Source organism: Orycteropus afer, unplaced genomic scaffold (assembly GCF_000298275.1).
Source record: "Orycteropus afer afer isolate SDZICR_OR568_19922 unplaced genomic scaffold, OryAfe1.0 scaffold00018, whole genome shotgun sequence".
Classification (NCBI taxonomy): domain Eukaryota; kingdom Metazoa; phylum Chordata; class Mammalia; order Tubulidentata; family Orycteropodidae; genus Orycteropus; species Orycteropus afer.
The window spans coordinates 4,073,385-4,084,987 of NW_006921605.1; the positions used below are offsets into that span (position 1 = coordinate 4,073,385).

Here is an 11,603-nt window from a genome sequence, read left to right on the forward strand (position 1 = left end):
GATTGCCATCAGTGTTCACCCACACCCACCTCGAAGTCCCTGCCAGCATCTGGCAGCCCCAGGGGCAGCTGACTTCCTGGTCCTGACCCCAGCAGTCTACCCGGCACCCTTGTGTCAGCTGCCACCTTTGCCTAACCCTTTCAAAGGGAAATGGGTCATCTAGGCCCAAACCAAAGCAAGCTCACAGGGGGCTGTCCCAACCCCGGCACTGGGCGTCAGTGCCACGTCCAGACCAGGAACGGGCATTTCCCGACCTGAGGGCGATGCAGCTTTCTTCGTGGCGTGAGGCACCTGGGGAGCACGGAAGGTTTGTGGCCGACGACTCACGGAAACATTGTCAGTGCGAACCCACCCGGGGGCATCACAGAGGGATGAGAGCCAGGAAAACTCCGGGGCAGCCCTGCTGTGTGACGCGTTGGGCCACCGTGAGTCCAGATCGGCTCAGTCACAATGGGCTTTAGTTTGGGTTTTTTTTTTTCACTGCAGTGCTGTTTAGGAGCTCTGGTAGCATAGTCCCTAAGGCATTTGACTGCTAACCAAAAGGCTGGCAGTTCAAACCCACCAGCCACTCCCCGGAAGGAAGGTTGGGCAGTCTACTTCCATGGCGATACAGCGTTGGAAACCCAAGGAGGGGTCGCTGTGAGTCGGGTCCCAGTCGATGGCATGTAACAACAACAACAAGTGCTGTCTTGTTCTGTCATACTTAACAAGACATGTTATACGTACCAGGCCTTGCATGTCCTGCCCACAAGCCCTCCTAATCCTCACAGCGGCCTGATGCGGTGCAGGTCCCATTGTTATCATCAGCATTTCAGATGTGGGCAGCTGGGGCTCACAGAGTCACGGAAGCTCCCCGAGGCCTCCCAGCAGGTAACTGAGGCAAGAGAGCCCAGAACCCACCTCTCCTGGGAGAGACTCAGCCTGCGGGAGATCAGGGCGTGAACCTTAGTGTGTGGCGTAGCGTGTGACCTTACGGCTGTTTGGGGAAAACGCTTATTTACTATGCTCTGCTCGCCAGTTGTGTTTAGTGAGGGTGTAAATGGTGGGCGTGCTCAGCTGCTGACCAACGCACCAGAGGCCCCTCGAAAGACTGTCCTGGGGGTCGGCTTCTGAGAAACCAACCACTGAGAGCCCAGTGGGGCCCGGTTCTACTGCCACGCACATGGGCTGCCGTGAGGAGGAGCCAGCCGCAGGGCAGCTGGGGAACTGGGTTCTGAGTGTTGTGCCCGACAGGCAGTTCCAAGAAGGGCGGGAAGTTGGGGTTGTGCTACGCCTGGCGAAGCCTGGCAGCCGTGCTCCTCCTGGGGCCGTGGCTGCCGTGGATTTTGTGGGCTTGTCAGTGTTGTGAGCTGGTGACTGCTGCACGGCGGGCAAACTGACCACACAGTGTGTCTGGCACATTCCATGCAGCCTTGCAGTCAGCCAGGCCGCTGGTCCGAGGGGTCGAATGTGTCAGACTGGGTTCTCTAGAGAAACAAAACCAGTAAAGCTTATAGAGAGAGAAAAAGAAATTTGTCCTAGGAAAATGGCTCACATGCTTACAGAAGTGGGCGAGTCCCAGGTTCTTGGATCCAATGTCAAGTTGGATGCTTTTCCCGACTCACGCAGCTGCAGGGGCTCTCAAGGTTGGCAGGCAGTATACCAGCTGTTGACTCCAATGAATGACAAATACAAGATCTCCAGGCCAAATGGTGGATTGTTTGTTTGTGGACAGTTGTAGGCAGCACAACAGGATCCCGATCCACAGAAGAGTGTCTCTTTTCCCAGGATGTCCATAAATATACTGGAAGCAGGCCACACCCCTAGGGAAACTCCCTTTCAGCAGATTGGCTGCTCAAAACATTTACATCTGATCCCATGATTGGAACAACCCACATCACAGTTGCTTAAACTACACAGAATTGTCAACAGCCACGTTGACACACAGCTCCAACTATCACAGTCCACCCCTTGTCAACTTGGCAGTTGTACACATCTTCTTAACCATATATAATCTCTAAATAAGGACAATTATAAAGTCATATTTGCGCCTAACATGATACGCTTCCAGCGCAGGCTTCTTGGGCTCAGTTCCACATGGCAGACATTGCCCCAACTGAACTTCTCCCCACGGGGAGTTTCAGCGCCCTGAGCAGACAGGCCTGTAGACGTTTCCAGCCGAAGGGATGAGAGATGTGGAACATACTAAGTGCTGCGGGAGGACAGAACTTCCCAGAGGAAGACAGGGAAGGGCTGTTTAACTGGGTTTTGGAGGACGGATAGGAGTTCTCTAGGCAGGGATGGGGAGACAGGATTCAAGGTAGAAGGGACTTGGATGCTCAGAGGTGTGTTCAGGGCAGGCCTGGTGGAACAGGAGGAGCAGGGCAGTGGGTTGTGGGGCAGTGGCGGCCGAGGGAACTGAATAGCAGCCGATCACACAGGGTCTGGAATTTCAGACGTATTGTGAGCAGTGGGCAGCCAAGGACAGTGTCGAGCTGCAGCCAAGGACAGTGCAGAAAGACAGCTGCTGGCAGTGGGGGAGGGAGACGCTGGAAACAGGGAGGCCTCCGGTCACCAAGGACAAAGCCCTGTGCGCCCAGGGTGACCTTTGCTAGAGGTGGCTTTGCAGGCTGGCCCTGACTAAGCCTGGGATGCAGGCAGAACCCACAGCCCCGGCCTGTCACGACTCAGGCCAACAGAGGAAGAAGTAAGAACGGGGTTTGGGCCTGGAGGGGCAGTGGGGTTGTGACGTGGGTCTGTGGTGCCGGGCCAGGATCCAGACAGCGTTTCTGGGGTCAAGGGCAATGTACACAGGCGGCAGGCTCAGGTGCCCCCCTGCCCCTGGAGGCAAAGACAGCCCTGGCCGGGGGCTTCCAAGAGGTGCGTGCAGACCCCTTTGGCTGTAGGGGTCTCTTGAACCTGGTACCGACATGCCACACATTCCTGGTGTTTTGCTCACATCCCCACTAACATAACCCTCACCCAGAGTGACCCTGATCAGCTGAGTTTGGAGGGCAAAGCTTTGAAAGCCATTAAAACAAATCATGTCACTAGGCTGATAAACCTTGAAATGAAAGCAGGGAGGGCCCGCCCAGCCCGAGTGACCATGGGAACTGCTGATTTGAGCACTGCTGACTGTCTGGGAGTGAAGCAGAACCCTGCCTTAATTGCCAGCAGAAAGCCCTGTGGGATGACCCATCAGCAACCTCTGACTCCAGCAAACATTCCGGAACATTCTGGAACCTTCCCGGCCTCCTCTCTTCCCCTCCCTCTTGTGCCACGGTCCTAGATATTTTTCCTGCTGTTAAACCTCCTTCCTTGGTGTACGTTGTCTCTTAGGTCTGCCGGCTCTGCCTGCAGGCATCGTCCTCGAGCGCAGTTTGAGTTCAAAATGTGCTGACCCTCCCCATCAGGCCCCTGATGGAATGTGTGGTATAAAGCATCATCAGTAGGATGTTTTCCAGGAAAACTTTCAGGACAGATTAGGAGGGCAGCAGGGTAGATCTTCTTTTAGATTAAGAGTCCAAACCTGAAGATGGTGGGGCCCATTTAAAGTAAGTAACCACCCCTTCTGTCCTGAGCCTGAAAAAGCCAGTTTGCCAATCGGCTGGGGAGGGGTCTCCAGCCACCCCTAACTGAATGGCCGGGATTGCAGGCAGGTTCACTGTTGCTGCTTCTCCCCGCCACCAGCAAACACACGCTGGAGAAAATGCATACAAGCCCACATGGTCAGTGGCTTTGGTCGTCACTGACCACTCCAGGGTCACAGAAACATCACATCCCTGCTGAGGAGGAAGGCACGGTCTTGGGTTTGTAGCCACTGTTGATAAACAGGTTTTGTTGAAGAATCATGGGGCTGGAGGGGTACTAAGAGTTCTCCTCTCAGTGATGGGGCCTGGTGAACCCCTGAGACTAGGGCCCTGAGTCACTCTTCGGGCCTAGAATTGAGCTCATTCCCGTGGCTTCCGGCCAAACAACAGACAGGCCTGTAAGGTGAACATGTACACCAGGGAGGTTCACTCCTTAGAGCGATCAACCTTGGGAGAACAGAAGGGCAGTGTTTGCTCAGGGAGACCTCTCAGGGGGCAGGAGTGCACAGCAAAAAAGGACACAGGGAAGAGGCAACTGCAGGGAGGAAGTGGGAAGAGCTGTTACGCTGCGGGGATTACAGTCAATGCCATGAAGCAGAATGTGTATGAACTGCTGTATGGAGGACGAATTTGCCCTGTAAACGTGCACCTAAATGAGCAGGTATGGTGTCAGGCCCCATGCTGGGGGCGGGGAACATCTTGTCCCTCATTTTACAGCCCAACAGTTAGGCACTTGGGTGATAACTCAGAGGTCATCAGTTCCAACCCACCTAGTGTCTCCATGGGAGAACGACCTGATGGCCTGCTCCCATAAACATCGCAGCCTCGGAACCCTATGGGCAGTTCCACTCGGTGCCTCCCAGAAAGATCGCAGCCTTGGAACCCTACAGGCAGTTCCACTTGGTGCCACGTGGGCTTGTTATGAGTTGAAATCTGCTCAAGAAAACACCCAATAGCAACACCAGACGAGGGCTAGGCGCCCGCCTGCCTCTCTGCCTCTGCCTCCCCCTTGGCGCCCCCTGCAGGCTGGAGGTCTTGCCACACCTTGGAGCGGGCCCGTCCATCTTGTGGGAACTCTTAACCCAAATCCTGTCCTGTGTATCTTTGTGTCTTACAGTGATCAGGGCCAAAGCGGTCAGCGAGAAGGAGGTGGACTCTGGGAACGACATCTATGGCAATCCCATCAAGAGGATTCAGTACGAAATCAAGCAGATAAAGGTAATGCAGGCACGGCCCTGGGCGGAGCTGTAGGGCGGCCGGAGGGTTTGCAGAAAGGCTAGGTCCTTCCTCAAGTGGCCTGAAGACGATACGAAAATGTCCAGCCATCTTGCCAAGGGGCTGCTGGGTCCCAGGACACAGCCGACCAACATGTGGGGCAGAAAGCAAGGCTTTCACCCAAATTTTCCTTGGCCAAAATGACTGGGAAGTTGTGTGGGAATGGTGTGTTCCCATCCACCTACATAATTTCAGAAATGTGTTACTTTTATTTTGGTAGATAATAACTTGGTAGAATCACCTTAGCTTCATGATAGCAATTCTAGAATCTTCTATGAGTGTCTCTCAGTGGCTGTGATGCTGTGAGGGCTCAAATGGCACTGGCCGTTGCCTGTGGATCCTACCGCTGACCTGAGAAAATTTGACCTACGTGGCAGCATGTCATCTAGACTTGCCTTGTTGGCTTTAATTCTGAAGAGAAGCAGGATCTTAAGAGAGGAGATTTCTGAGGACTGGTGTTGTTAGGGGCAGCTTCCTGAAAGAGGGATGTTAGGGAAGAAACAGAGTTACGTCAAGTGGGAATTAACTGGGCAGGAGTCATGGTGGCAGACTAAGGGGGTGGCAGTGACATGGTTGACAGTTTTCAAGAGCTGTCCATGTTCAAGGACGTCTGTGGAGAGGACTGTTTGTCAGAGAAACAGATGGAAGCTCACGGAAGAACACTGGCTGGAAGATTGGAAGGATGGGACCCAGCACTGGGGCAGATGGGTCATCGCTACTGTCCTTGATGGTAACTAGTTGGTCTGTGGGAGAGAAGAAAAATGCCAGGTTCTAGGTAAGGGCAGCTTTGTAACATTGTAGCAGTTGTAGCTGTCGATGTTGAATTTTGGTGCAAAAATAAAAAGTAGTAGAAAGTAAATGTGGGAAGAAGACAAAGTCGGTGAAATGCGGAATCATTAAATATGTTACTTGCAGGAGGCCACGAAGTCTTTTGGCTCTAAGTCTATTTAAAGAGAAGTCCTGCCGTTGCAGCCTCATTGAGGGGTCACGGAATGGCAGGTGTACCGCCCAGGAAGGGCTCTTGGAGCCCTTGGAGAAAGGGGTCACTCTGTACAGCATGCTGTTGTAACCATGATCTTTCTTAGTAGATGTTGGAGTCTAGTTACTGCAACACTTGTTGGTCTTGACGTTATAGATGACCCTGTTCCATTTGGGTTTGCTTCCTGAAACTCTGAAGGAAAAAAAAAGAAGCCATTAACCTTGGAGTCCTGAGTGCGTTCAAGTTCAAGTGGAATCGTGAAGCCCAGGAGCTTCCGAAACTGTCTTCCCAGAGTTGTGTTGGTGTGGGCCCGGAGTGTGTGCTGTTCCCTCTCCACTCTTCTCCTCCCTAAAGAGAAAATGCCAGGCTGCAGATGGGGGTAGCGGTTAGAACTCTCGATATTTAGTTGACACCCCCCTTATCTCCTCCCCAGGGCGCACACGTGCGTGCCGGCACGCACACACACACACATGTACATACACAGACAGCCTCCATGGGGTTACACCCCCTGAAGCCAGAGCGCAGCTCTCAGGCTGACCTCAGATTGCCACCTCCCCTGCCCCACCGTGGGGGCAACAAGAACCCCTTACTTCCCTCCAGGCCCTAGAACAGTGTACCCCTTTACCCTATAGTGTACCTTTCTGAGAGGCTGTGAGATCAGATATGGGCCGCCCAACCCCTCTGGGCCATGGGCCTGCAGCCTAATTCCAGGGTGACTCTGTTCCCACCCTGTCAGATAGTCAGTGCTTGGTCAACTTTCCCAGGATATACAAAGGCAGGAGTCCATGGTACAGGAAATGGGGAACACGCTTGGCTGCTAACCTGCAGGTTGGGGGTTCAAGTCCACCCACAGGTTTCTGGGGAGACAGGCCTGATCTGCTGAAGAATCAGTCATTGGAAACCCACGGAGCGCAGTTCACTGGGGCTCCCACAGGGTCACCGGGAGTCAGGAGCTTCACCTTGAAAACAGTTTTTTGTTGTTTTTTTTAGTGGTTCTCCATCTTGGGTCAGAATTCCCTGGAAACACATAAGCCCCCCCTCAGAGTCTCCAACGATCTATTCTCAGATGGTAGTCTGAGAAAGCCCCTCCAGCGACCGATTGCCACTGTATTGAGTCATCGGTCACAGGGACACTCACCTTGCTTGTCCCCTTCGTACATCCTGTGCCCCTTTGCTGGCAGCGTGGCGCCGGAGGCCGGGCCGCCCACCGTGTTCTGGTGGGAACAGACAGCCCTCCTCCTGCTGACCTTGCCTGGTCTTCTCTTGCAGATGTTCAAAGGCCCTGACCAGGATATAGAGCTCATCTCCACGGCCCCCTCCTCGGCGGTGTGTGGGGTCTCGCTGGACGTTGGAGGAAAGAAGGAGTATCTTATTGCAGGTGTGTGAGTGCAGGGTGCTTCAGGCTGGAGACCCATAGTGGCTGCAGCACCCACTGTCCAGAGGTGTGCACACGTCCCCACAGGGCGGAGAGACAGGAAATACGAGACCCGTTCGATAGGGAAGTGTGGCTGGTGAGTAAACGGGTCAGGAAGTGCAAAGAGGAAGGTCGACACCGCAGACCTGAAGATCTAGACGACTTAGGGATGGCAGTGCTGTTGACCTTGGCCATGGCGAGAGGGCAGTCACTGTGGTGGCCAGCGTGGGGGGCAGGTCCTGTGTGATCATCCTTGGGTGACCCCTCCTGCTTTCTTCAAATGCTCACCCCCAGCCGGGGCTTCCTCGGCTTTCTCTGTTGCTGCGTTGAAGCTCTTCTGTCCCCTCCTCAAAGATGACACACTTGTTTGTGCTTTTCTGAGCGCCCCACATGTCTATTAAAGTGTCCACTATATTTCAGCAATTTTATTAAGAGTTGATTCACACACGTACAGTGTACCCTGTCAGGTGTGCAGTTCAGTGGTTTTCGCATGTTCTCAGGTGCAGCCATGGCCACGCACTAGAATGTCTCCATCACCCCAGATCCAGTAGCATCACCCCACCGTCTTCCCGTCTCCCCAGCCCATCCCTAAGCAGCCGCTGCTCTGCTTTCCGTCTCTAGAGTCCCTGTTGGACCTCCCCCATGAATGGAAGCACACACGCATGACTCCTGCGCCTGGTTTCTTTCTCTCTGCATCACGTCTGCGGGGCTCGTCCACGCTGTGACGTGTATCAGCACTCCATTTCCTTGAATTGCCAAATAATATTCCAATGATAGCCCACCGTGTGGATGAACCACTTTGTGTTTGTCCACTCGCCGTTGGTGGGCATCTGGGTGGTTTCCACCTTTTGGCTGCTGTGGATAACGCTGTTGTGAGCATTTACGTACACGTTTTGGGGTGGGTCTGTGTTTTCATTCTGTTGGTATAAACCTAGGAGTAGATGTGCCGGGCATACGGTGATTCTCCATTTAACTGTTTGAGGAACCTCCGGACCATTCTCCGAAGTGCCTAGACTGTTTTATCGCCCAATGGCTGTTATTTGAAAAACCGTAAGGAAGAACAAGGATGTGGGGCCCCAGTCACCCATGATGCAGAGATCTCTGAACAGTGCCGATACCGTGACAACACAGAGAGGAGGGGAGGACCAGACGGGGTGCAGCGGCTGCAAGACCTCGGATACACGCGGCTCGGCCATGTGGGGCAGGTGCCCGGGGCCACTCAGCCTGCCCACAGACGGCAGCCTGCCAGCATTTCACGTTGGCTCTTTTTTAAGCTTCTTGTATTTGCTAAATTTTTAAAATTTCATATATACGGAGTCTTGGAGGCATAGTGGCTGCTAACCAGAAAGTTGGCAGTTTAAACCCCCAGTGGTTCTGTGAGAGAAAGACTTGATAGTCTGTTTGGTAAACTTTACAGCCTCGCAAACATGGGGTCACAACAACATTACATTGTTAACTAGAAAAATGTAATCTGGAGAGAAGAGAACAGGGACAGACCCACCCAGGGCACAGGATCTTTTTACGCCTGTAACTCTAGTGTCTGGTTTCCCCAGGCCTTTTTGTCCTGAATCATAGACCCGCCCTGGCAGTCCCAGCTCATTTTGCACTGCCCTCTAGAGGCTGCCTGGCCAGACTGCAGAACTGCAAAAACCCTTGTCAAGGGGAGGCAGGAATCTTTATGGAATTAGATTGCCCAGGCGCCCTTCCTCAGAGCGGCTGGTGGGTTTGAACCGCCAGCCTCCTGGTTAGCAGTCATATGCCTTAGGCACTGCGCCACCAGAGCTCCTTCTGTTACCACCGAGCTCCTTAACTCACGGATGTCACCGAAACTTCCCAGTGCCTTTCGAGATGCTGAGTGGTGTCTGAGTTTAAAGTCCCCGGAAATGTCACTAATGTGGCAATCTACAGAGTGCAGTTGGGAAGTTTTTCAAAAACACAGTTTTCAAAACCCCAGTATTTGAAAACTTAGGATTCGCGTCATACATCTGGCAGTGGCCTTTTTTGATCTTAGGTTCCGTGGCCCGTTAGGAAGCTCCTGGGTCATACTGGCTTGCTTCCAGCGTCAACTGTAAGGTCAGCAAAGATGATGGGTTCACCCCCGTCTGCCAGTCTGTCATCCTGTGGTGGCTTTTGTGTAGCTGTGCCACCCAAACCCCTAGCAACTCTGTAGGACAGAGTCGACCCGCCCCAGGGCTTCCAGGGCTGGGGCAGGGTCCCTGGGGGCACAGTGGTTGAGGGCTTGCTGCCGACCAAAAGGCTGGAAGGCACCCAGTGGCTCTGTGGGGAGAGGACCTGGCAGTCTGCTTTCCTGAAAGACTGCAGCCTTGGAAAGTCTGTGGGGCGGGTCTGCTGTCCCACAGGGTCACTGTGAGCAGGAGTCAACTTGACAGCACACAACAACAGCAGCAACCCAAGAGTGGAAGCTCAGAAACCAGGTGTACTTGACTTTGAACTTGACTGTTAGCGCCTGACCAGCTGTCGTCCTTGGACAAGTGACCTCACGTGTCTGTCGCCAAGTCCTCACCAGTGAACCGAGGCACTGACAGCCGTACCTGCCTCAGGAGGCCGTTGGGAGGATGAAGGTGGGAGATGAGGGACCCAGGCTGTGCTCAGGGGGCAGGGCTCCCTCTGGGTAGCCAGTAGTGTTGTTATTTCAGTTAGATCTGGGGTCACAGCCCAGGGAAAGTTAATGAGTGCCTGACGGTCTACGGACAGTGAGCTTAGCAGTGGGGTGGGAGGAAGGAGAAGTGACTGCATCCTGCTGGAACATTGTTGCTCGCGTGATCTGGGCAGACATCTTCCACAGAAAACTCCCTGACAGACCTGGTGCGGGGAACACGTTGAGGACAACGTGAGTGTCCTCAGCCCTGCTTCTGGGCCCCTGCCTGCTGCCTTGGAGGCCCATTCTTTGGGACAGCTCGGCTGGGGGCCTCTTCACGTCTCCTCCCACCAAGAAGGCATTGCCTCATCCTTAGCCACTTGGCTTGGGGAGCAGGGTGTGGTGTGATGGCGGTGGTGGCCAGCCACCCGTGCCTGGTAGACCCATCCTCTGACTCCCATCCAATTTGTTGTTTACTTCCTGAGGCACGGAATCGACACCCAGTTTTCTGGGAGCCTAGACTGGCCCCTTGGCCAGGGGCCACCCAGACATCACAGCCGCTGTGCTCCCCGTAGCCAGCACTGGCTGCAGCCCTGTGAGGGGCCCCACAGCCTGTCGCAGCTCCCACCTCTTGGCTGTAAGCTCGGTGTCACGTGCTGATTGGGCACCGTGAGACGTTATCTGCAGGGTCTCTGGGAGAATTAGGCCTTCCACAGCCCACTCCTTGGAAAGGAAAAGTAAACATGCAACCCACAGTTGCAAATTTTAATTCATTCCTGATTTTCTACACCCAAGCCTCATGCTTGGCTTTTGGCCAAGGCAGCTCTAAGGAGGAAGCTTCAGCAGACAGCCCAGTCTCCTGTGCCTGGCTGAGGTGAATCATGTGCTAACCGGGCCTTCTTTGGCGTCCCCGGGTGGTACGTGCAGTTAACGGGCCTGACTGCCGACCTAAAGGTTAGCCGATCAAACCCACCCAGTAGGGCCACAGAGGGAAGGCCTGGTGGGGTGCTTCCATAAAGACTGTTGTGGTGTTGGGTGCCGTCAGGTGGTTCCGGCTCCTAGAAGCTCTGTGTACCGCAGAACCACACTCTGTCCAGCCCTGCACCACCCGCACAGTCCCTGTTGTCTGAGCCCATTGTGGCGGCCACTGGGTCAGTCCATCCTGTCTTCCTCCTTTTCACTGACCCTCCTCTTTACCCAGCACCATGTCCTTCCCCAGGGATGCTAATGATGCTGAGGCCATGGTTCGATCCCCCTATAGGCCAGGAACCCTAGGGCCCCAGGAAAGAGCTCTGGTGGCTCAGTGCCTAAGGCATCTGACTGCTAACCAGAAGGTTGATGGTTCAAACCCACCAGCCAGTCTGCAGAAGGCAGACTGGGCGGTCTACTTCTGTAAAGATTTACTGCCTTGGAAAACCAAAGAGGGTCACTATGAGTTGGAATCGACTCCGTGGCAGTGAGTTTGGTTTTTTGGGGTGGTTTTTTTTTTTGGCCCACAGTGGTTAACTGCTTGGTATTAACCAAAAGTTCAGCAGTTCAAACCTACCAGCCGCTCCACAGGAGAGAGATGAGGCAGTTTGCTTTTGTAAAGATTACACTCTTGGAAACTCTGTGGGGCAGGCAGTTCCACTCTGTCCTCTAGGGGCGCTGTGAGTCAGTGTCCACTCCAGGCAGTGGGTGTGGCTTGGGCTTTGCTTCTGTGAAGATTGACAGCCTTGGAGACCCTGTGGGGCAGTTCCACTCTGTCCTCTAGGGGCGCTGTGGGTC

At 54.1% G+C, this 11,603-nt stretch overlaps 1 protein-coding gene across 1 annotated transcript in view; it reads left to right on the top strand.

Annotated features, from left to right (window-relative positions):
• The window catches only part of TIMP2 (TIMP metallopeptidase inhibitor 2), a 65,060-nt gene that overhangs the window by 49,447 nt on the left and 4,010 nt on the right, over nt 1-11,603 (top strand). Inside the window, exons 5-6 of the mRNA XM_042783527.1 lie at nt 4,687-4,787; nt 7,093-7,201. Coding sequence (XP_042639461.1) covers nt 4,687-4,787; nt 7,093-7,201 — 210 coding nt within the window. The remainder of the gene's footprint in view (nt 1-4,686; nt 4,788-7,092; nt 7,202-11,603) is intronic.